At 42.6% G+C, this 23,370-nt stretch overlaps 1 protein-coding gene across 1 annotated transcript in view; it reads left to right on the top strand.

Moving 5' to 3' along the window:
* Ncapd3 (non-SMC condensin II complex subunit D3) overlaps nt 1–20,990 on the top strand; it is a 65,974-nt gene extending 44,984 nt beyond the window's left edge. The window contains 11 exon segments of the mRNA XM_034509855.2: nt 8,406–8,543; nt 8,811–8,944; nt 9,167–9,363; nt 11,874–11,984; nt 13,397–13,579; nt 14,035–14,192; nt 14,430–14,563; nt 15,254–15,331; nt 20,328–20,402; nt 20,492–20,552; nt 20,638–20,990. Coding sequence (XP_034365746.1) covers nt 8,406–8,543; nt 8,811–8,944; nt 9,167–9,363; nt 11,874–11,984; nt 13,397–13,579; nt 14,035–14,192; nt 14,430–14,563; nt 15,254–15,331; nt 20,328–20,402; nt 20,492–20,552; nt 20,638–20,746 — 1,378 coding nt within the window. The 3' untranslated portion in view covers nt 20,747–20,990.
* Nucleotides 20,991–23,370: the final 2,380 nt, after the last annotated feature.

Below are 23,370 nucleotides of genomic sequence, written 5' to 3'. Positions count from 1 at the left end.
AATCTTCATTTGGAAAACAGGATGCTCAATGCCACAACAGAAGCCTCCACAGCAGGCGAAAGGTCTTCACAGAGTTCATTAACTATAAATAGCTTGTGCTAATAGCAACCTCTGGTTCTAAATTTGGTCACTGATAATTTAGTTTGCTTTCCATAGAAGAGTTTCTGTTAAGTTCTTTTGGTGTAATTTTGAAAGGAGGAACATTTCACATAACAAAGTAGCAGAAAATTAACCTTCTAATTAATACCATCTAGAGCCAGAAGCAAAAAAGCTGGGGCCACCAGCTTCTTCTTTGTGTAGTGGAGAAAAGAATGGGATGTTCCAGTCCTGTGTGACTTTAATGTGTTCCCATAGGCCCCTTGTGGCCAGCAGTCTTCGTGGTCTGCAATCCAGGCCTGGCAGAAGTGCTCAGAATGCTTTCAGGTGATGAACTTAGGATGCAGTGCTGTCTGTCTAACTTGTAATTCTATCTTTTCTCTTACTTTTATCAGCTCCCGTATACACACGTTTAAAAGAGTCAATAGATAAGTTTAACCCAGTTTAAACATTTCACAGTCTACACACATGTTGATATCACATGGTACCCCATAAGTATGTACAATGTAGATGTATTGATTGAAAATAATACATTTTTAAAAGTTGAAAAGAATGTATTTAAAGAAGAGCATTAATCACTGTGCATAATGTTTACATTAGTTTCTCTGTGTGAATCCAGATTCCCAGGGCATATAGGTCAGAAGGAAATTCATTCAGTCAGATAAAGAGATGCTGTACTCTGGTGAAACAATTAGCACTTTTAGGACCTTGATGTTCTCACTAAAGATTTTTATTATATCTTATTTCCTTTTTATGCATATCTGCGTAGGGCATACATGCCACAGCATGCATTTGGTGGGTGAAAGACAACTTTCAGGAGTTACTTGTCTCCTTTCACCATGTGGGTCCCAGTGTTAACCTCGGGCCATCGGATTTGCTGGCAGGCCCTTTAGCCATCTCACTAGCCCCTAAATCTTTCAGTTTTATCTCTACAGTGTGGGTTTAAACCATGGTTTAAAAGTGGACAGGACTTTTTTCTCTCGTAAAAGCTGGTGTGTATATATTCTAGGCCAATGGTGAGGTGTATGTGCTTATATTATGGATTAGTTTCTCTGTGTCTTTCTGCCAAGTCAGAATTTACCAAGAGTAGTCTATTGAATATATATTTTCTGGTCCAGTTGGATTTCCTAAAGATTCTGGCATGAGGAAATTGAGGAAGGAAAATTAGGGATGGACACTGAAGCCCAGGGCCTCTCACATGTTCTGTATGTGTTCTACCACTGGCCTGCATCCTGGCCTGCATCTTTAGCAGGCCCATATAAAACCAAGTGTTGAGGCTAAAAAATTGTATGATAATATTTTCTTCCCTGACCACTATGTGGTGACTTTGTAGACTGTTGGTCACAGAATGATAGCCAAGTAATAAGCAGACTGTTTAATACGCAGTTGCTGCAAAATTAAGTTCAAACAAAATATAACTGAGAGAAAAGGAAGGAAAAACAAAGGTGTCTTGGCTTGGGAGACAAGGAAACTCCACTCGTAGAGAAGTCAGTGAACCCTGCAGAACCCTGCAGGAATGGGATGGAGGCCTGCAGACAGCAGGAGGGTAGGCAGGGTGTGTACAGGGGAAGTGCTTGGATTCAGTATAGTGACATAGTCCATGGCATGTTCACAGAGTGGTAGCATGAAATACAAACATAGGTAACTGTGGGTAAAAAAGTCTGGAAAATGGCAGATGTGGGTGACACTTGGGTGCCTATGTATGAACATTGAAGATCCTGAGTCATGATCTGGGATTGAGAGAAAAATATCAAACTAGCAGAGTACAGGTAAACAGTAGAGGCTGTGGTGCTGGACTAGCCACATGTGTGCTGCTGAACCCAGTTGCCACTTCCCCCATGCCTTGCCTTCATCTTCCCTGAGTCTGCATTTAAGTTTCTTTTAACTTTTCAGCAAACAAAAAAGTTAGATCCTTGTCTCCAGAGTGTCAAGACTGAAACGTGCTGCGTTAGGAAAGCCTGGGGTAAATGGAACATAGAGATTAAACACTGTGCACTCACTGATTTCAGCTTCTCCTAATGGAAGGAAGGCTTCATGGCAGCTTTCGTTCCTCCACATGCATTGTTTATGTGCAGGCTTTATGTGAACATGCACACTGTATATGACTATATATATATATATATATATATATATATATATATATGACAGTATGTATATATATATATATATGACAGTATGTATATATATATATGACAGTATATATATATATATATTAAATATATGTGCCAAGTAGTAACTCACCCCCCAGTTACCTCTGCCAGTCTGCATTCCCATCCTACACCCCAAGAAGACCAGCTTTTGTCCTAAGATCAGATTAAAGCAATCTCTCTTCTTACTGATGAATTAATAGATTCATAATTTGAATTCAGATCTGAGGGGAAAGTTCGGGTAGATGTGAGAACACTGCTCTAGTAAGTAGGTTGACCATAGAAAGACCACAGAGGGTAAATTCTTCATTTCCTTGGGAGATTTGTTCTCCATTTAATGGTTTTCCCCATTCTGGTCACAGATGGTTTACCACAGTAACATTAGTTTAGGAAGAACTGCATCTGATGTTGTGACCTTTGCCTTTCAAATGCAGATTTTTAGACAGAACAGTCCGTAAAGAATAACATGGAGCCAACCATGGTGGCTCGTGCTTGTAATCCCAGCACTCAGGAAGTGGAAACAGGCTCAGGAGTTCAGCTGTTTATCAAGGGCAAGGTGAACATGGGCTACTTGAGACCTTGTCTCAAAGAGAGAGAGAGAACTCATAGATGACAGGTGTCTAAAGCAGACCTTAAGTGAAAGGTTCTCAGGAACTTTCTTTTGTCATACAAAGCTGTATTTGATTCTGTATGTGGAAGTCATCCTAGACAGAACTAGGGTCTCTCTAATTCATTCCTACAGCTCCTTTCAACCTTCCCTTCTGGCCCATATCTATTCTTTCATGACACTTGCCAACCTGCAAAAACAGTCTACCAGGGACCCAATAGCCATCACACTTACCTAGGACACAGTAGTACCAGCAACAAAAGAACAGAACATCCACTCAACAGAGAGACAAAGCCAGATATCTATGCAACAAACACTTCAGTCATGCTTACTCTAGATGCCTAGATCCCAGGGCAAAATCACAAGCCTGAGCAGCCAAGACAGTTTGCCTCCTCCAGGAGCCAGCAACCCTATTTGCAATAAGCCCCGAGAAAAGCAATTTAGCTGAAACACAAGACAAAGACTTCAAAATAGCAATTATGCATGTGTTCTAGGACCTTAAAAGGATACAAATAAATGCCTTAATGAAGAGCATGAAAACATATACAGTTAATGAAATAGTGAAAACAATTCAAGACCTTGAAATAGAATTTCACAAAGAAATAGAGTCACTAAAGAGAACCCAAAGTAAAATAAAACTAGAAATGGAAACCTCAGGATGTCAAACAAAAACCTCAGAAGTAAGCCTCACCAACGGATTAAAAGACTTGGAAGAAAGAATGTCAGGTCTTGAAGACAAGATGAAGAAATGGATAGCGTAATCAAAGAAACTGTATCTGGGAGGCAGGGCGAGTGAAGGAGACATCCAGACACAAAACATCCAGGAGGCCAGAACATTATAAAAAAGACCAAATCTATGAATAATAGAGGAAGGCAAAGAAACCCAGGTCAAAGGCACAGAAAATATTTTTAACAAAATTAGAGAAGAAAATTTTCCCAACCTAAAGAAGGAAGTGCCTATCAGGGTACAAGAAGCATACAGACCACCAAGTAGACTGAACCAGAAAAGAAATTCCCCATAACCCACAAGAAAATGCTAAATATATAGAACAGAGAAAGTACATTAAACACTTCAAGTTCAAGGGGAAAAGCCAAGTTGTATATAAAGACAGGCCTATTAGAATAACACCTGCCTTTTCGATGGAAACTCGGAACGTCAGAAGGGCCTACAGATGCCAGCCCAGACTACCAAACCCAGCAGAAATATTAATCACAACAGGGAAAGAAACAACATTCCACAATAAAAACAAATTTAAGCAATTTCTATCTACCAGTCCAGATATATAGAAGACATGAGAAGGAAAGCGTTAGTCTGAAGAGAAGTTAACAACATCCACAAGGACAAAACAAGTAAATAGATAATTCCAGAACAGTGCTGTGGGGAGAGGGACTCGCCACCACAATGAATAACAGGAGCCAGAAACATTGGTCATTAGTAACTCTGTTCGTGGCCTCAGTTCCCCAAATACAAAGATATAGACTAACAGATTGGATTAGAAGTTTAGGATTCATCTTTCTGCTGCATCCAAAAAACATACCTCACCATCAAGGACGGATATCAACTCAGGCTAAAAAAGTGGAAAAGGGTATTTCAAGTAAATGGACCGAAGAAGAAAACAAGCATAGCTATTTTAATATCTGACAAAATAGACTTCAAACCAAAACTAATCAGAAGAGATAGGAAAGGACACTACATACTCATTAAAGGAAAAGTCTACCAAGAGGACATTGCAGTCCTAAACATTTACACACCAGTTCGTAAAAGGAGCAGTACTACAACTAAAATCGCATATTAGCCCTAACACACTGGTAGTGGATGACGTTAATACCCAACTCTCTCCAATAAACAGGTCATCCAGATAAAAACTAAACAAAGATGGACTAAAGTTAAATACCATCATCAATCAAAGGGACCTGGCAGATATTTACAGAACATTGCACTGAAACACTAGATAATATACTTCTCCTTCAGCCCCTCATGGAACTTTCTCCAAAGTTGACCACATATCAGGACTCAGAGCACGTCTCAACAGATACAAGAAAAATAGGGTAACACCCCACTTCCTATCTTACATCAACAACAACAGAAATAGTAGAAATACAAATTCAAGCAAACTGAAAACTCACTGCTGACTAAAAACTGAGCCAAGAAATAAAGAAGGAAATCACAAATTCTTAGAATTGAATGAGAATGAGAACATAGTATATCCAGCCTGTGGGACACAGCCAAACAAATCAAAAGACATAGAGACATTAATAAAATTAAAGATTAAAGGGGAAACATTACAGTAGGCTCTGAGAAAATCTGATAGTCATAAGGATGTAGTTTAACAATCTTTGTTCCACCATACCTGAAAACATAAAAGAAATGGATCATTTTTTTTTTCATATATATGGCCTAAATCAAGATAAACAGTTTAAAAAGATCCATGAACTCTAGGGAATATTACTCAGCTGTTGAGAAAGGTAAAATCATGCATTTGGCAGGTAAGTGGGTAGAACTAGGAGCATTCATCCTGAGTGAGGTGACATGGCTGTTAGCTTTTTAAGTTTTTCATATCTGTGCTACCAGCTGAATAACCATAGAGGCTTGCTACCTAGTAAAAGATGGCAGGGGAGCAGGAACAAGGGCATCTCCCAGGGAAGGGGCAAAATAGACTATAGTATTGTGGAGTGATCACAGGGAAATCAGAATAAAAGGAAATGGTATGAGAAAACAGGATACAGGAAGGAATATGGGGAGAAACAGCTAACACTAATGGTCCTCTGAAAAGCTATGTGGAAGCCTACTACTACAGAAGCTTCCTAAAACATAGTCATATGTGAAAGGAATTTAAATGGAATCACCATATTATAGGGGAAACAATGCCAAAACTGAAATCCCAGTCCCAGGAATGGGTTATATCTCATGGAGTCCTTGGCTAAAGGCCTCCCATGGGCTTCCTCAAACATCATAGACTATTGCCAATGCATCGGTTGTTCTTCACATCCTAATGCTAAGACCCTGTTGTGGAGACACTTTGTACTGTCAACGAGCATGGAGAAGGAAAAGAAAAAGTTGAGCTAGTACCTGTCTAGAATCTTCACTCCTGCTGACTCACATTCATGGTACTGAAGGTACTTTGCATGCGGCTACCAGAGGACAAAAGCAGTCATTGTCACTCAGCTACAAGCCCTGCAGCCTACAGTGACCTGTCTGCAGGGTACAGTGGCTCAGATACAGTGGCACAAATGTTACGGGGGGTACATAACTACTTTTTGAAAACTAGATTTAAGGCCCATACACAAGATAGATCCTATACCTGACATTGATTGGTAAAGTGTGCGAGAACCTGAGACCGGTTAGGTAATGGGCCTAGGGGCTGTCCTAGTCCTGTTGTTCTGCAAAGGGAAAGTAAAGTAAGAATCAAATGACTCTGTGACAGCGCTTGCTCAACCCTCACCAGGGAAGCTTCTTGGAGAAGATGGTAATTAACATAGAATAGAGAGAGAGAGACTTTAGAACACTCAGGCCTAAATCATGTCTTCATCAAAGCCCCAACCCTTAAGGCTTGAGGAGCTATGAGGAAGAGAAAGGAGAAAGGTTGCAGGAGCCAGAGGTCATGGATGACTTAAGGAAACTGTCTTCCAGATGAACTCTCAGACTGTGGCAACATGCACCAGACTCCAGCACTGAGAAGGGGAGGGGCACAGTCATAGCCCTAACTGAGAATCTTTGCATTGAACACTGCCAGGAGAGGAAGATGGGTTTCTTCAGTGGAGTGTCACTGGGTGTATCAACTGCACTCCAGGGCAGGCCCATGCTCTCGGGGTAGTTGGCCAATACAAAACAAACTCCATGTGTTTTCCTGGTTTTCTGTGCTTTTTGGAGGGTCAGGAGAAAGAACTTGAAGTTTGGTTGGCAGAGAAGTGGGGAGGAGGAAGTAGGAGAAGGGAATAAATAATATGATCAAAATATATATTGTAGGAAAAAATTATGTTGTACTTGGCACCATTTTTAGAAAACATTTTAAATAATTAAAAGAAAAGGTTATCCTGGTAGCTTATTTCCTAGGCAGTACCTGATTGTCCTCTATAGAACTTTTAAAAACTAAGCTTTTCTTTTTTTTTTTTTTTTTTTTTTTTTTTTTTTTTTTTTTTTTTTGGTTTTGGTTTTTCGAGACAGGGTTTCTCTGTGTAGCCCTGGCTGTCCTGGAACTCACTCTGTAGACCAGGCTGGCCTCGAACTCAGAAATCCGCCTGCCTCTGCCTCCTAAGTGCTGGGATTAAAGGCGTGCGCCACCACCGCCTGTCAAACTAAGCTTTTCTTACATCGTGGTTTCTGAGCTCCCTGTTCTCAGATGTAATTGATATGCGCAATAGAAAACTGTTAGATTCTCAGACTGAAAAATACAACTTGGAAAAAGTCAGTTTCCAGCAATGTCCTAGTACTTGACTTTAACAGTCAAGCTCGTCTCTGTGTCCCAGCACCAGCTGGCCGGTGCTGCTGGTGGGTGGGAATCTCAGCTGAGCTGTATAGTGAAACTAAAGCTCTGTTCCTGATAGACTGAAGCAGCGAGCCCTGCCTCACCTGGGCATCCCCTTAGCAAGCCACCTTGGTGTTCATTCATTCCTACTGTGATAACACAGAAATGATCATGTAGGCTGCGGGTGACAGTTGGGCTTTGGAAGCCATTAGAAGAAGTTTGTCCTTCATTTCTGTATGGTCCTATGTGGTATTTGTCAAATGTGTGGCATTGGGTGCAGCTGAAAGACTTTCAGCTTTGGAGCCACAGGTGCAAGGAAAGTGCCAGAATCATTAATTCTCTGGAGAGTAGTGCTTCTAGCCCGATAGCGAAGCTCTTATTATCGCTATTCTTATTCTGAGTGTTACAATGGGTTTTGCTCATCATCGTGGGCAACAATTTAAAGCTGGAGTATGAAGGCCACGTGCTCATTTTCAGGTAACCGTCATCATTGCATTAGCCACGAGGACCCAGGCCTCTGCTTCAGAGAGTTTTGGAGAAGTTGTTTTTTCTTTCTATTATAAGTATAGCTGGGTAGTAACACCATATTTGAGTTTTGAAATAAAAGCTGACGGAGCAGAATGTTCTTGCAGAGGCCACAGTTCTGTTCCTCAGCTCCAGGGATTTCGAAACCCTGGGGTTTTTTTTTTTTTTTTTTTTTTTTTTTTTTTTTGTTTTTTTTTTTTTTTTTTTTTGTTTGGTTGGTTGGTTGGGTTTTGGTTTTGGTTTTGGTTTGTTTTTTTTTTTTTTGCCTCGTCAGGCTACACATCTGTAACATGTGGACATACCCCTACACATACATGCATACACACACTTAAAAGTAGTAAATCGTAACAATAGAACCTGATAAAGAAGGCATGTATACAGCCCTTAGCTTTGAAATGAAATGTTGAGCCTGGACAAATAAAGCAAGTAACATCATTGACTTGCTTTGAGCTGCTTGTCCGGATGTATTTAGCGTTCTGTGTTTTTCTGTGTGGCAGCAGAATTCTTGGTGACTCTGTAGCCTGACGGTGAGTAATGAGTCTCCTCTGCCACTCTCCCTTGCAGCCTTGGGGAGTTCTGCCTGGCTCACTTGCTGCTGAAGAGGAACCCTACCATGTTTTTCCAGCACTTCATTGAGTGCATATTCTACTTCACCAGCTATGAGAAGCACGGGCAGTACAACAAGTTTCCCCAGTCCGAGAGGTGAGTGAGTGGCTGCGGAGAGCTCTCCGTCTCAGGAAGAGGTTCAGTAAGGCTCTGGAGGGCTGCCCGTGTCGTATGCATAGGTTGGACACTGGCACTTACATGATGTCTGCTTCAGTGGTCATTAGTTTCCTTGGCACAAAAGATAATGCCTGTAATGACACTGGAGCCTCTCAGTGTCCTTGTCACACAACATTGAGGCTTCTGTATTTGAATCTTTGTCACCTATATCCACACAAGCAGTAATACTGTCCTGTTCGGCTCCAGGGGGAAGCCACTGTTTTTGCTCAAGGGAAAGACAAACAAAGAGAAGCGAATGAGGATCTACAAGTTTCTTCTTGAGCACTTCACAGATGAGCAGCGATTCAATGTCACTTCCAAGATCTGTCTTAACATTTTGGGTGAGTACATCTGGTGTCTTTGAGATAAGTGTTCTTAAAATACTGTGTCGATGATAGTGCAGCAGGTCTGTACAGAAGACATGTCTGTTTTGTCCATCTTGGCATCAGTTATGTCTCTTAGAATCCCAACCCTGTAACCGGACTGTCACTTCCCTAGTTCTGTGAATTCTTTTTCCCCTCTGGGCCAAGGGTTTTTCAGAGGCTGATCCTGTGTTCCCTCAGCATGCTTCACGGATGGCATCTTGCCCATGGACATGGAAGCCAGTGAGTTGCTCTCAGATACCTTTGACGTCCTCAGCTCCAAGGAGATCAAACTATTGGCAATGAGAGCGCAGACATCCAAGGACGTCCTGGAGGAGGATGACATGGCTCTGGCAAATGTGGTCATGCAGGAGGCCCATATGAAGATCATCTCACAGGTGTGTGCCCGCTGCTGCCCCACACCGTGGGCCGTTCTTACCACTGGCTCTCCTCTGCTCAGCTGGTTGTGGTTCTGAAGTCCCTGCCTCTAGATACAGCTCCTACCATGAGGGTGTGTCTACTAGCTTGCCTGGGTGTGCCATGGTATCTCAGATTTACTGTCAGAATTGAATTAATCATTTCTCCTTGCTTGGTTTTTTTCTCAGTCTGTTGCAGGGAATGGAACAGTTATATACCAAAGGTGTATGTACCCGAAAGTGTCTTTTTAGATAGTTTTTACAGCCAAAGGCAGAAGAGGAGTCTGGCATGCCAAGAGTATGTTTGGGCTGACCAAAGATGTCAAGTTAGAAATTCAATGACTGGAACAACCTAGGTACCACATCCCTCAGCAGGCTCCATGTAATTGTACCTAATTTGGTTTGTATTTCCCACCTGATCCCTGGAGGCTTCTGATCCCAACAAAATGGATTTTGATTACACCCAATCCAGCAAGATTCAGATCGTGTCTGTTTTGCTTGCATGCCCTTCTCTTTTGCCTTTCTGGTGATTGTTTCTTTAAGCCTGTGTCATTTCCTGTCAGCACCCTTTCTGCCTCTGTTTTTTCTCTTGCCAGAGAAGTCTTTCTTCAACAAAATTATTCTCTGTAAAATATACTGAAAATGGCTGCTGAGGCAGCAAGAAACTTCCAGGGAGGCTGGGTTGTAGATGATCTGTGGTATCGAACATTTAGTTCTTTATGAACACTCACGGAATTTTTGTATTAAAGCTGGTAACAGTTGGGGCTGGAAAAGGGCCTCAGCAGTTAAGAACGCTTGCTGTTCAGCTCCCTGTACCCACATGAAACTCGCAGTGGCTTTAACTGGTGTTCCAGGGATTCCAGTGCACTTTTGATTTCTGCAGGCTCCTGTATGCATGAAACTTAGGCACACATATGAAATAAGTGTTTTTTTTTTTTTTTAAAGAAAGGTAAAAATATCAGATTTTATGTAAGGCTAAGCTACCTTGGTGGTGCACTGTCACCTTCTGGATTAAAATCCAGATTCTCAGGGTAGAAAAGTGCCTGTTCTCACCTCATTTCTTCCTTTTCTCCTCAGATGTGTTCTGTTCCATGCCTTTGACACTCATTCTTTTATCTGAGTCAGTATTTTCAAACTTCCGAATGCTGGGACCCTTCAGTACAGTTACTTACGTCGTTATGACTCCCAACCATAAAATTACTTCATTGCTACTCCACAGCTGTAATTTTGCTATTGTTCTGACTTGTAATGTAAATATCTGATATGCAGGATATCTGACATGTGACCCTTGTGGGTTAAGAGCCATTGGTCTGAGTGCTCACTCTCTCCACACAAAACTGCCCTCCCCCATTCTAATCCCCACACATCTAAAGCAACCTCTCCATCAGTCCCCAGCTCCTACAGCTTGTCCTCCCCAGCCGTTTACCACAACACACACTGGTTTGGAAGCAGTGTAAGGACAGAAACTCTTGATGTCTTTTCTGTGTCTCCAGAGGTTAGCTTGTGTCTAGGACGGAGAATGGGCTTGACGATACTTGTTGAGTGCATTAGGCCACATTTATGATAGTGACAAGCTTACTGTATTTTCAGATGCATGTTTATTAGCTTGTGTATTTCTCCATTTGTTATCCTGTTTTAGGGATTCTGACCCAAAGCTTCAAAAATAAGTGGCATACAAGCAAGAAACCCTGTTAGCTTTAAATGAAAAAAAAAAAGAGTACATTTCAGCTTCAGAAGGATATTCTAACATATGTGGGATAATATAATGAATTATTTTTAATTCTTAGATTTATTGCACAATATCTTGTATACTGATTATTTAAATCTTGTAGTTTCTTTATTTGCCTATTTGCTTTTTTAAAAGGTCTTACCATGTGACTCAGGTTGGCTTAGAACTCTTAATCTTTTTTCCTCAGCCTCCTGAGTGCTGAGATTATAAGGCTCAGGTCATCACACCCCAGTACATTACACTTTCAAAAATGTATACAGAATTATGTATACATAGAAAAAAAAAAAGGCAGACACATATGTGCATTCATGAGCACTTGCATACACACATACACACACACACATATACACACATACATGTGCACACTTACCCAACTATAGATCATTGTCTTTTTATACACAAGATTATAATGTATCTCTCTGGTGGTCACATGACCAGATTGTCTTTCAAAAGCAAGGATACATAGTGGATCAGAGCCAAGGGTTGTTTGGAGACTGAAGCTTTTTGTCAAGTTCTTCAGTGTATCTCTTACTCGTTTCACAGAGAAGTGGTGTTACTATGCATTCTGCTGTGCAGGCCTGTATGTGCTATGGTGCGTACAGTATGATGACAAAGGCGCAAGCTCTTCATTCCCAGGATCCTAGTCAAATGGCAGATGGGCTCCTGGAGCTGCTAGATTTGATGTGCTTAAAGAAGTAGACCAAGGAAAAGTTATTCTTGAGCTGTATGTGCATCCAAAGCATGCTTTTGTGTGTTCCTGCAGGTTCAAAAGAGGAATTTCATAGAAAATATTATTCCAATCATCATCTCCCTGAAGACACTGCTGGAGAAAAATAAGATCCCTGCTTTGCGGGAACTCATGAACTACCTCAGGGTAAGTGAGGAGCTTGTCCTGTGGGGTTTTCCTCCCAAGCCCCACTGCCCCAGGTTCATTGCTTAGTCTAGACCGTAAATGGCAAGAACTCAGAATGCTAGGAAGCCTCGTCTGTAGAAATGGACCTAGCAGGCTGCTGAGGACGTTGAGATACTGAAGGGTGTAGCCACAAGTACCACTGAGGTTGCTGTCTGTTTCTCAGGCCACTGAATTTTTAAAGTATATGTTTATGTCTTGAACCCTCCTTGGGAATATGTTCCAATCTAAAGATTTTCTCAACTAAAGCTGAGGACAAGACTTGTGCTAGTTCACCCTAAGGATGAGGTGGACAGGATGAATTGGAAATTGGTCATCACATTTAATGTTGGGCATTTGATTTGAGGCAGGATGTCACGGCCCTGTGGCGATATCATGCACACAGAGATAAGGGGTTATCTTGAGACAGCTCCTGTTGCTGGGTTGTCTGTAAAGCAAAGGACCAGGAGAAGCTGCCCCAGCAAAGCTGGGATGTGTTTGCTTATAATACAGCTCTGAGCAAAGCCTCAGGCTTCTGACAAAAAAGCATTCAGAAAGAAATGGCACATTTTCTCCTTTAGCAGCTTTTTCTTGGTTCACATTTGTTTTTCTTCAAAAAAAAAAAAAAAAAAAAAAAAGGAAGGAAGGAAAGAAGGAAAAGAAAAAATCTTGATGCTAACAAGACAGCTCATCAGATAAAGGTGCTTGCCAGAAGCTACATACATGCTGAAAACTTACACACCAGTAAGTTTCCTTCTGACTTGAAATGTTTTTTTTGAAAAATTGGAAAAGCTCCGTTAAGGACTGTAACAAAACTATCCTAAATAGAATTTTTCAAATAGTTTTGTATCCTAGGAAGATCAGATAGGAGAGCTGAGCTCACTTTACAGAGAATATGAAACTTTTCTTTTCTTTTCTTTTTTCTGTGACATACTTCCCTCCCTCCTGGGCACCCATGGATAAAGTTGCTGTGGACACTAGAAGCTTCCAGACTATACAACCTGTGTGACCTCTACAAGGTCCTCTCTTATCAAGAGCATGGCAGCTAGACAAGAAACTTCCCAAGAGACCACAGCTGTTAGCTAACTAATAAACATGGTTGCCTGCTTATGTGGTCAGTGTCTCCTCAGGAAAATGCCGTCATACTGAGTAACCTGCAGGCAGAGTTCGAGGCTGGGCTGATCTATGGAGTGCATTCCAGAACAGCCAGGACTACACAGAGAAACCCTGTCATGAGTCGGGGGAGGGGAAGTCTGCCATGTGTCTTGAGCTGGTCTGGAACTCCTGCCCTTCAGTCTCGCCTTCTCTGGTTCTGGAGTTGCAGGTGTGCACCATACCAGTAAAGCGTCACTTTTTATGGAAAAAGGCACTAACAGATGCTTCTGGATCTGTTTCAGGAAGTAATGCAAGATTATCGGGATGAAATCAAAGATTTCTTTGCAGTTGACAAACAGCTGGCATCTGAACTTGAGTATGACATGAAGAAGTACAACGAGCAGCTAGCCCAGGAGCAAGCTCTGTCAGAACATGCCAGTGCAGCCAGACTGCCTGAAGACAGTGACCAGGTGCCCTCCGTGCAGGTGGGTAATGGGCACACCAGTAGCTCAATGCTTTTCTTTCCCCAGGCCCTGTGAGGGAACTTTGCCTGGAAAATTGTGGGACTCATCAGAATGCATGAGTTTCCAGTAGGTACACCGGCAGAGCACAGCACTTGTGGTGTTTGATTTCTGTAGCTACCTCCTCCTGTATCTCTCCACAGATATGTCTTATGGATTATTTCTGCTCTGGAGAGCTTATTGTCTGCAAAGGCATTTCTGAGTATAGCTGTAGGCTCACCTTTTAGCTTGAGGAAATCCAAGTAGATATGCTATATTAAAAAATGAGCGACAAGCCTGCCCTGACATCTGTGTGTAGCAGTTTGCCAACAGCTGTTTTAAAGAGAAGGTTGCAGCCGTCCCTGTGCACAGGTTTTAAAGTGGATTACCTACGCACTTCTTATAGCAAACGATGGTATTCTTGTTCACTCTTGTGATAGGTTGCTCCAGACTTACAAGCTGGACCTGCCACTGCTGGTCAGGACGATACTCACGTGCCTCCAGCCCAGAGCCGGCCTTCAGCACCTGGGTCCAGCTTCACACCAACTTTGCCTCCCATATCCGAAAATGGGCCTCTGCAGATGATGTCTAATACCAGGTAGGTAGCCCACTGAGCCAGCAGCAGCCCCAGTTGTGGCATCCTCGTAGGCATCTCTTCATTCCCACCAGGCCAGAACTGCCTCATCACTGTTTGTACCAATCCCTTACACTACATGCTTCCCTGAGAGGCTGGGAAGAGGGTGGGTGAGCAGTATATCAGAAGAGAAGTGGGAAGGAACTGATGCTCTCAGGGTGGTCTGACTTGGAGTCAACCTCCGGCATCCTGTCTCTGTAGGCCCATGTCTCTGAGTACCATTGCCATCCTGAATTCAGTCAAGAAAGCTGTTGCATCGAAGAGAAGGACACGCAGTTTAGGAGCCTTGCCATTTAATGTGGACACCGGAAGCCCAGAAAACCCCTCCAGCCATGGTAAGTCTTACAGTTGAACATGTACAATTCAAAAGTGATCCTCATTCCTTTTTAAATGTTTTCTATTGACTTAAGTAGCATTAATTGGAGATTTCAGATTAAGGCTGAGAAAATTAATTTCCTGTGCTAAGGGGTTTGGGGAATGGTGTGTTAAAAGTTGGCACGCTCCTTAGGTACACAGGCCTGGGAGACATGCAGTGAAAATGTCTCCTTGAGAATTTCAGAACTCTTGTCCTTAAACTGGAAGTACTGAGACTTGGGTTACTACCCTATTCATGCAAGCATTGATGCTTTTTTATGTAAATGACACAGTAAAACAACCTTGTAAGTATAGCCTTGTATGGGAAATTATTTCCAGTGACTATGGTCAAAGTATTTATAACCTTAAGCTGCGTTTAAAGTAATAAATAATTTAAACATACACATAAACATTTTATATTGCCAAACTATCAAGAACATAAATTTAATATGGGTTTACCTTCTACTTCCTTAAGTGCTGTGAATATGAACATTGCCTGGAGCTTCAATGTTTATTTGCATTGCTTTCCTAATCTCTGTGGCCTGTCTATATATCGCTTGAAACATTGGGCATCTTAACTTTTCAAATGTATTATGGGTTTGTTGTTGTTTGTTTTCTGTATGATGTTGCTTTGGGCTTTCGTGCTGACAGACTCTTCTGTTTTATCCTAGCATCTTCCTTAAGCTTGGAGCAAAAGTCTGACAGAGCTGTCAAACACGTAACTAAACGGGCAGTCAGCACCCCAGAGAGTAAGTAACTAACTGGAATACGCTAGTTCTTCCAGTCCTTCCCTACAGTTGCCTACACAGTAACACTGGTGGTGAATCTTCTTTATAAAATAGTAACCTCCTTGTAAAATAGTCCTTACGTTTGGCTGCTGATGCTCACTGAGCTACTGTCCAAATTATATGTGTTGTGGTGATTGTTTGTAGCTGATAGAAAATGTATTGAATATGAAACATTCATCCCAATGTTGTGCATGCATTAACTCAGTCCATGTACGACCACTGTTAACCGGGGACAGATAGGTCAGGTCATAGCACAGCAGTGACATTGTGGAAGTAGCCCTCTGCTGCTCTAGGTATACTGGGAGGTGCTAGTCTGTTTTGCCCTAGGTTGTGGTCAGGGTTTGGCCCTACATTTATCTTGTGCGCTCTAGGGTTCTACCCTGGTGACACACCAAGACTGCAGGTTCAGTGACGTGTTAAAGCTCACACTCCAGCTCTGCTAAGAGTCTGTGTGTCTCCTCCTTATTAAGTGTTTGTTCCTAATGTTCTAAGTTAGAACAATTAGCATCTTCTCCCTAACGTAGTAAAAGCTCTTATTTGGAGAGAATTGTTATTCAGGTAGAAGACCCTTATGTTTGGCACCAGTAGTGTTTGCAATTTCAAATATCCTTATATTTTTTGTATATTTGCATATTTTAATGAGATATCTTTGGCATGGGACCCGAAAATTTATTTATGCCTCATACATATGTAGTAATATTACTAAAACATCCCAGCGTGGGGTTTTCCCTACCTTAGACCGTTTATGTTCCCAGATGAAAGACACACACACACAGGCTTTATATTTCTAAGTATGTCTTAGGCAGCGTAGTAGCTAGGCAGCTGCCTACCCTCCGTGCTGTTGTACTATGGTTTCATCATTCCATCTGGGCTGCTCTTAGCTTTCATTGGCCATGCCACAGGGCCACATCCTCTTTACTCCTACCCCATGGTGACTCTCTCTCTCCCTCCTGCAAGTTCTTCTTCCATGCCTGCTCCTTCCTTCTTCCTCCCACTCCTTCCTTCTTCTTCCTCCCGCTCCTTCCTCTAAGCCCGCCAAAACCCAACCCCACCTATCTCTCTTCTGCCCAGCTACTGCCTGTTGGCATCTGTATTTGCCACTCAAATTAACTGGGGGCAGGGTTACTTGGTGTCTTACCTGTGGATTCTCTCCTCTCCAGGACACCAGTCCTGGGGGCCGGAAATTAGTATTAGAATACAAGCAGCATTGGGCCAACCTACTACATGTGTACCCCCAAACAAATAGTCTAATTTTAGACAGTTCATGTGGTGTGCCTGTGTTTTAACTATCACCATCATGTAAGGTCAGTGTACAATTCTCCACTTTTACTTAAAGTCAAATTACTGCACTGAAAATAATTCAGATTTTAGGTCATTTCTGAGTTCTACTTTTTAAGATTGTCATCATTGAGCTTGCACTATTGAGACCACTGTCTGACATGCTCTGCCATTGAGCACCCTTTGTTCCCTGCCTAAGCTGTGCACGCCAGAGTGCCTGTGTCAAACCACTCTTCCTCGGCAGAGTCTTCATCCAGAATGCCCCTCTCCTTGCCGCTTCATGCTGAAAGGCCCTAGGCCTCTTGGTGTTGCACCCCACACTTCAGACTTCGTTCTTTCTGTCCTCGATGGTTTTTGCAAGCTGTTTTACTCCTGTCTTCATGAGACTAACCACAGAGCGCATGGATACATGTTCCAGAGACCTGTTCAAAAACACCAGATTGCGGCCTCTGTACTCTAGGCTTTTCTCTCAGTTTGTTTGCCAGGACTGTGAGCTTCCACTGTGCAGCAGTGACGAGGCACTCCTGCCTTGAGCCCACGTACTTTCCCAACATACCACATGGATTCTGGCTACTTGACATCTTGTTAACTTACAGTGCTTTGGTGTCTTACAGTATTTAATTAATTTTATTTTAATTGCCATGCAGGACTCCCTTTTAAGGCCGATCATGAATGAACAGAATTCCCACCCTGCATTTCCTTAGATAACTGGATCGAGGCAGTTTTTGACAGTAAGACAGTAACTTTGGCTTGCTGGGTACCAGCAGGTATGACATTAGATATGTAAAATTGTCCTCTTTCAGAGAGGTTTTTATAATGAGTGTTCTGGCTCGGGGTAACCAAGTACTTCTATTTTGGCAGTTAGGCACCATATGCCGTAGGAGCAGAACACATGTACCTCATTTCAACTTTGCGTATCCCATGAGTCTCTGATGTCAATCTTGAGTTGGTTTCCTGGCAGCATGAGTTGCTTAGCAGTGAAATCTGGTGCGGTGCACCAATGCTGCTTTAATTTGTGTGTAAGGACTTGGCTTTGATAGAAAGTCAAACTCGGGTGTCACTAGGTCGTGACACTACTTGTTCTTTCTCTGGGTGTTAATGCAATTTCTTCCCGTCTATATTTTGAACCAGGAAGGAATGCTTAAAGGCCCTGCTTCTTGGGAGAATGTTCAGAGCATGCGGTGCTGCGTCAGCATGATCTCAGCTCCCCATTGCCTGCTGGGAGCTGTCCCTTCTGATGAGGCAGATACCTGATCTCTGTTCTCATTCCCGTGTCCCTGATGGCTGAACACATTCCTTCCATGTATATATTGGCCATGTATACTTTGAGAACTTGTTCACTTAATGTGCCCATTTATTCACTGGATTTTGTCCATTGGTGTTTAACTCTTTATATGCTGTGGATATTAACGTCATCAGGAACAGCTGACAGATTTCAGCCTGTCCTGTCTCTTCACTCTGTGGTTTCCTTCGCTGAGTGGAACTTTGTGGCTTCATTCAATCCCATTCCTCAGGTGTCTCTCTTTCTTGGGTTCCTGGAATCCTATTCAGAAAGTCATTGTTCATGTTGTACCTTGAAATCCCGCTACCCCCGGTGTCTCCTCTAGCAGTTTCAGAGTCTTACATGGAGGCCTTTGCTCTGTTTCCAGAGGATTTAGCCTACTGTTGTTCTACAGGCAGAGAGCCTGTTGTCTCGAGCCGCCTCCTTGTTGAAGATGATTTCTTTCCTTCATTTTAAAGCACCTTTGTTGAAAATCAGGAGTCTCCAGCTGTCCAGGTTGAGATTGGCTCCTCTGCTCGGTTGAGCTGCGGCCCTGCCACTGCCCTAGGTCTGTGTAGTATAATTGCAATCAGGCACTGCTGATACTCCAGCACTGTGCTCTCCTCTCTGTTACTTTGGCAATTTGGGAGTCTTTTCTTCTTCCATATAAATCTTTGAATCTTTTTTGTTTGTTTCTGCAAATACCAATGGAATTTTGGTAAAGAGTCACTGAATCTGTATTTATTTTGCTGATCCATTTTCATAATGTGGATTCTGGTGACCCATAAACATGGGAAGTCCTATCTTTTTGGCCATGAGTGTAAACCTTTAATAGCTGAGCCAGCCGTCTCTTCATCCCACACAGGAAGACTTTTATCATCTGACATATTCTTTTCGTTCAGTAATTTACAGTAGTCATTGTGGTTTCCTCAGCCTCCTATTAGACATTCCTAGGTTTTGTTTTTGGCTAATGTGAATGAAATTATTTTTTTATTACTCATTCTGCCTTTGATTCTGAGCAGAGTGCAGTAGAGCCGTGAGAATCACGCAGGATGCTTAGAGGCTTGCGGCTGGGAGAGCCAGTGTGCCTGTGAGGAGAAGATTCCACCAGTCAGTAGATCTCCAGGGACAGAAACAAGCAGCCACGCACTGCTGATGGTAGCAGCAAAAGATGGGGGATTGTCTGCAGTGTGTTAACAGAGCCTGAGTTGCTGCTGTGGTGCAGCTCTGAGTGGATGTTAGCATGTTTCCATCCATCACAGGTCACTGTGTGCTCCTCACAAGGATAGTGTGGGAAATGTGGGCTTTGGAGCCAACCTCATACAAGTGCCCATAGGGATGCAGCATGTGGAGTTTCTAACAGGCTAGGTTTGTACACACGACACCAAGGCTATAGCTGTCAGATTCTTGGATGGGGCAGGTACAGGTGACAGAGCAATTGAATGAGCACACAGGTGTGACAGGCTAGGACTGCTGAAGAAAGGTCAGCCATATGCCTGGTGGACACAAGTGGATTACACTATGTTTGTGAAATCTCTTGAGTTTATAGAGATGGGCTGGGCTAGCTCAAAGTGATAGATTTTAGGGTCTCCTTGATGGACAGAGCCTCATCAAGGTTCCTAACCAAGAGACACTAACTTTACCTGTTCTTTACATCAGCTTGATGCCGGTGACATAAGGGATTATAGCTAATAAATTATTTCCTTGGCATTTACCTTGTATCAGATACTGTGTTGAAACACTTTGCATCTTGTATTAACTGACTGGGAATGACTTAAATGTCTGCTGGTGTGAAAGCCAGAGCACAGTCCCAGTGTACTTTGGTGTATTTGGCTGGGGAGGCCTTAAAGGTCAGGGACACACATGAAAGGTCAAGAGTAGGGGCTGAAAAGACTAAGATACTTGGGATGAGCGAGGATGGAGCCAAGGAGGAAGTCATGCTTGGACAGCACCAGGGACAGGGTGGCTCCTGATTTTATAGAGAGATGTAGCCCAAGGTTCTGGCCAGTTAAAGCCTTAGAGAACCACGTATCAAGCCTTCCAGTGTATAGGGACAAGAAAGAAATGCAATGGGGCGTAAATAGGGAAATATAGCAGGTGTGCTGCCTTTAGGTGAGAAGTTATAGGAAATGTAGTCACCTCCATGTAGGCAGTCACTGAAGAACGAGGTGAGACGCTACAAATCTGAAAACAAAGGAGTCGGCTGCAGTGCAAGCTTTGAAGGGCCCTGCTGGGAAGAGAAAGTCAGTGTTTCAGTGTGCATGAAGTCCTGAGGCAAGCCAAAGGTTTTGATGAATGCCCATCTTTGTGAGTGACCTAGGGACTAGCAGAGAGAACCCATGGCAGACTCACACGTAAGCTCCTGCATTTGATGTCTGTGTGTTACAGTTTTATAACGACTGTTCTCCCTTTCCCCAGATTCCATCAATGATGTCACATTTGGAGCAGGGGTCAGTTACATAGGGACACCAACAACTTCGTTTTTTACCAAAGGTAAGCTCTTGGTTTTCTCTTGGTCAACACAACCACTGCCTCAGAAATTCTGAGAAAACTAAATTTCTTTGTGTTTGACTCCTTTTCAGAGAAACTTGAAGCTCAGGAACAAGGAAATGACATTTTATGTTTATCGATGCTTGATAAAAGGTAAGTTTTGGCTGGTAGACTTTTTCTGGTTGAGGGGTTTTTTTTGTTGTTGTTGAGCTGTTGACTGCATGGTTTCCTTCTTTAGGCCTCCAAAGTCTCCACAGTGGAATGTAAAGTCTCCAGCCAGGAACCAAGGCAACCCAAGATCCAGCAGGAGGTCACTTCCCAAGACTCCCCTGAAGACAGCCAACTGAGACCTGCCTGTGGGAATATTTGCATCTCCTGTGTGGAAGGGGAAAGAAAGGTGTGGCCTGCACCCACGTGGGAGAGACTTCCCTGCGCACTGCCAACTCCTGTCTAGAACACCACTGCGGCTTTGTGCAGCTTGTGTTTGGCTAACCAACCTTTCATATTTCTCTGTGTATCATTGCAGCTGAGATTTGTAAATAGAGAAATGATGACTTTCTCACAATAACATTAAGCTATTTAATACTGATATTCTATTTGAGTATCAAACTTTTCTGTGGTAAGTTACAGTCTGGTCTTTAAGGAACACAATTTTAGATACCAGCTTTCTTCTGTATAACTCAAGTGTCTATAGCTTGTGTGAATTCAATATAATAGATATGTCCCCCAGCTAATGGCAAAATTTTGAAATATTTTTCTATTATTTATAATTGCAATTTTTTATTAAAAGAGGTGTACAGTCTTTCTAAAACAAAATAATAAAGGTCAAATATAAATATAACCTAGCATTTAGTATCTGGAGCAAGGCTTTATTGATGGTCTTCTTACCATTGCATTAAATATTTAAGATCAGTTCCTTCCCATTAGGGTTTATTTAGTTAATCTGCCCACCTGCCCTTTTTCTCACATAGAAACTTTGTCTCTCTTGTGTCCCAACAGCCATCTCCATGAGTACTTCAGGTAGGTAAAGCTTGCTTATGCTGGAACGGCTTCTTGACCCTTAGAGCAGTGGTACAAACATGTGAGACTGCTAAGGACTGCTGCACCACTGGGCGTGGCGTGAGTCTCCTGTACAGACAGGTACTGTTTCAGGAGCCTGAAGAGATGAGATTGAATGCTCTGCCTTTTTGGAGACAAGCATCTCATGTATTGCTCAGCAGGTTGAACTGGATTCAGCCAGTCCTTTTCTTTGTCTCAGCCTTCTGGGTAACAGGGACAGCAGGCATGCTCCACCATATCCTCCTCCTACCCAATGCTAACCCAGGTCCATGCATGTCTAGGCAAGCCCTCTACCACTGGTCCCTGTATTCTGTCATAAAGAAGCTCTGACAGTTGGCCCAAGTGTCACAGATGCTCTTGAGTGAACAACCTGGGCTGCAGTACAGGTGCTGATTTCCTTATCGTGAAGGAATATGTGCGTAACCAGATGCTAAGAATGCAGGGCAAACCTAACAGAAAGAAAATGGTTTCATTTTGTTTTGTTTTTTTAAGTTTTTATAAGTGAGCGAGGTGGGTTGTTTTCTTTGCTTTTTCCAAATAACCAAATTGCAAGTGTGTTAGTACAGGTCTGTTAACACCTATGAACAATTTCAACATCAGTGGCCAACACCAGCCTCTTTCGAGTTTCTTCAGTCACATTCACATTGTACAGGTAATTGAGCGCTCTCCCATCATGTCAGTCCCAGGCCATTGTTCTCCAGCCTCATGTGTTGCTTTGTCAAACTTAGTTCCCATGGCACTATGAAAAAAGGTTTTAGGGCATAGAGGAGTAAAAGAGAGGGCAACATGGCTACCCTATTGCTGTGACAGCCACTGGAAAGCCAGTGTCCTGTCCCACCACCCCACTCAAGTGGCAGCTATCTTCTTCTCCCAAGAGGAAGGTGGAAGAGGGACAGTATTATCCAAGATGCAAAGGCAAGAAAGAGCAGGCACAGAAGCAATGCCCGGCTGTTCCTGCTAACATTTCAGTATACAGCCTTCAGTGTAACTTAGGGAAAAAAGTGCGTCTCACGTAGTCAATGAAAACAGGAAGAGAAATTGAAAAGAAAAAAAAAGTATAAAGAAATTAAGATGACAAAGTGTCTAACTTCTCCATAAAAACCACCCGTAGGTACAAGGTAGGATCAGGGACTCCTTCAGATGCTCCTGGCTTCTACCCACTTCCTATCATGAGTCTAGCATGTGTTTGAGACCAAGAACATCTGTTCTTGAAGAACAAAGGCTTTTGAATGGTGTTTCTAATATCCCATAAAATGAGCAGTGTCTGGGACAGATAAAAGGTTTACAATAAAAATTAGAAACTGCTTTTGGTCAGACACTACTCTGCTCACCATCAGGCTTTGTCCCCTGGCTATACTTTCTGATATTCTTCAAAGAACTATGCTGGACACAGCGGCTTGTCATGGAGGAGACAGCCTGCAGTGCCGAGACTCTTTCATCACAACAAAGAATCTTCTTTTTAAATAGTACTGTAGTTGACATGTTCAGTTTCAAAATTGTCTTTGGACTCGGATACACTTATCAACTAAACAAATATTTTAAATGATTTTTACAAGCAAGTGCACTGGCTATGTCTTATCAGCTACCCAAAACAGACTGGGGTTCTGTCACAGGCACTCAAGGACTAGGAACCACCAGCCACCGGCCTTCCTCAGCTTCCTGCCTAAGACCAGCCCAGAATACTACCAGTGGCCATTTTGGTCAGGTACAGAGCTGTGCAGGTGTAAGTGGACATTCCATCTCACACAAATTAGTAACCATGAGAAGTGACTTAGCTAACCTTGGGACCACTCAACTGGGACTGCACAGGTCCTCTCTGGGAGTAGGAAATCTTAAGATTTCAGGATGAGGCCATTCAAAACTAGCCCAGGAGTTCTCAGAGTTTCTTATTAAAAAAAGATACAAACATGAC

This window comes from Arvicanthis niloticus, chromosome 8 (genome assembly GCF_011762505.2).
Source record: "Arvicanthis niloticus isolate mArvNil1 chromosome 8, mArvNil1.pat.X, whole genome shotgun sequence".
In the NCBI taxonomy this organism is placed as follows: domain Eukaryota; kingdom Metazoa; phylum Chordata; class Mammalia; order Rodentia; family Muridae; genus Arvicanthis; species Arvicanthis niloticus.
Note: the sequence above shows the minus strand (reverse complement) of the source record. Positions and strands in the feature narration are given on the sequence as shown.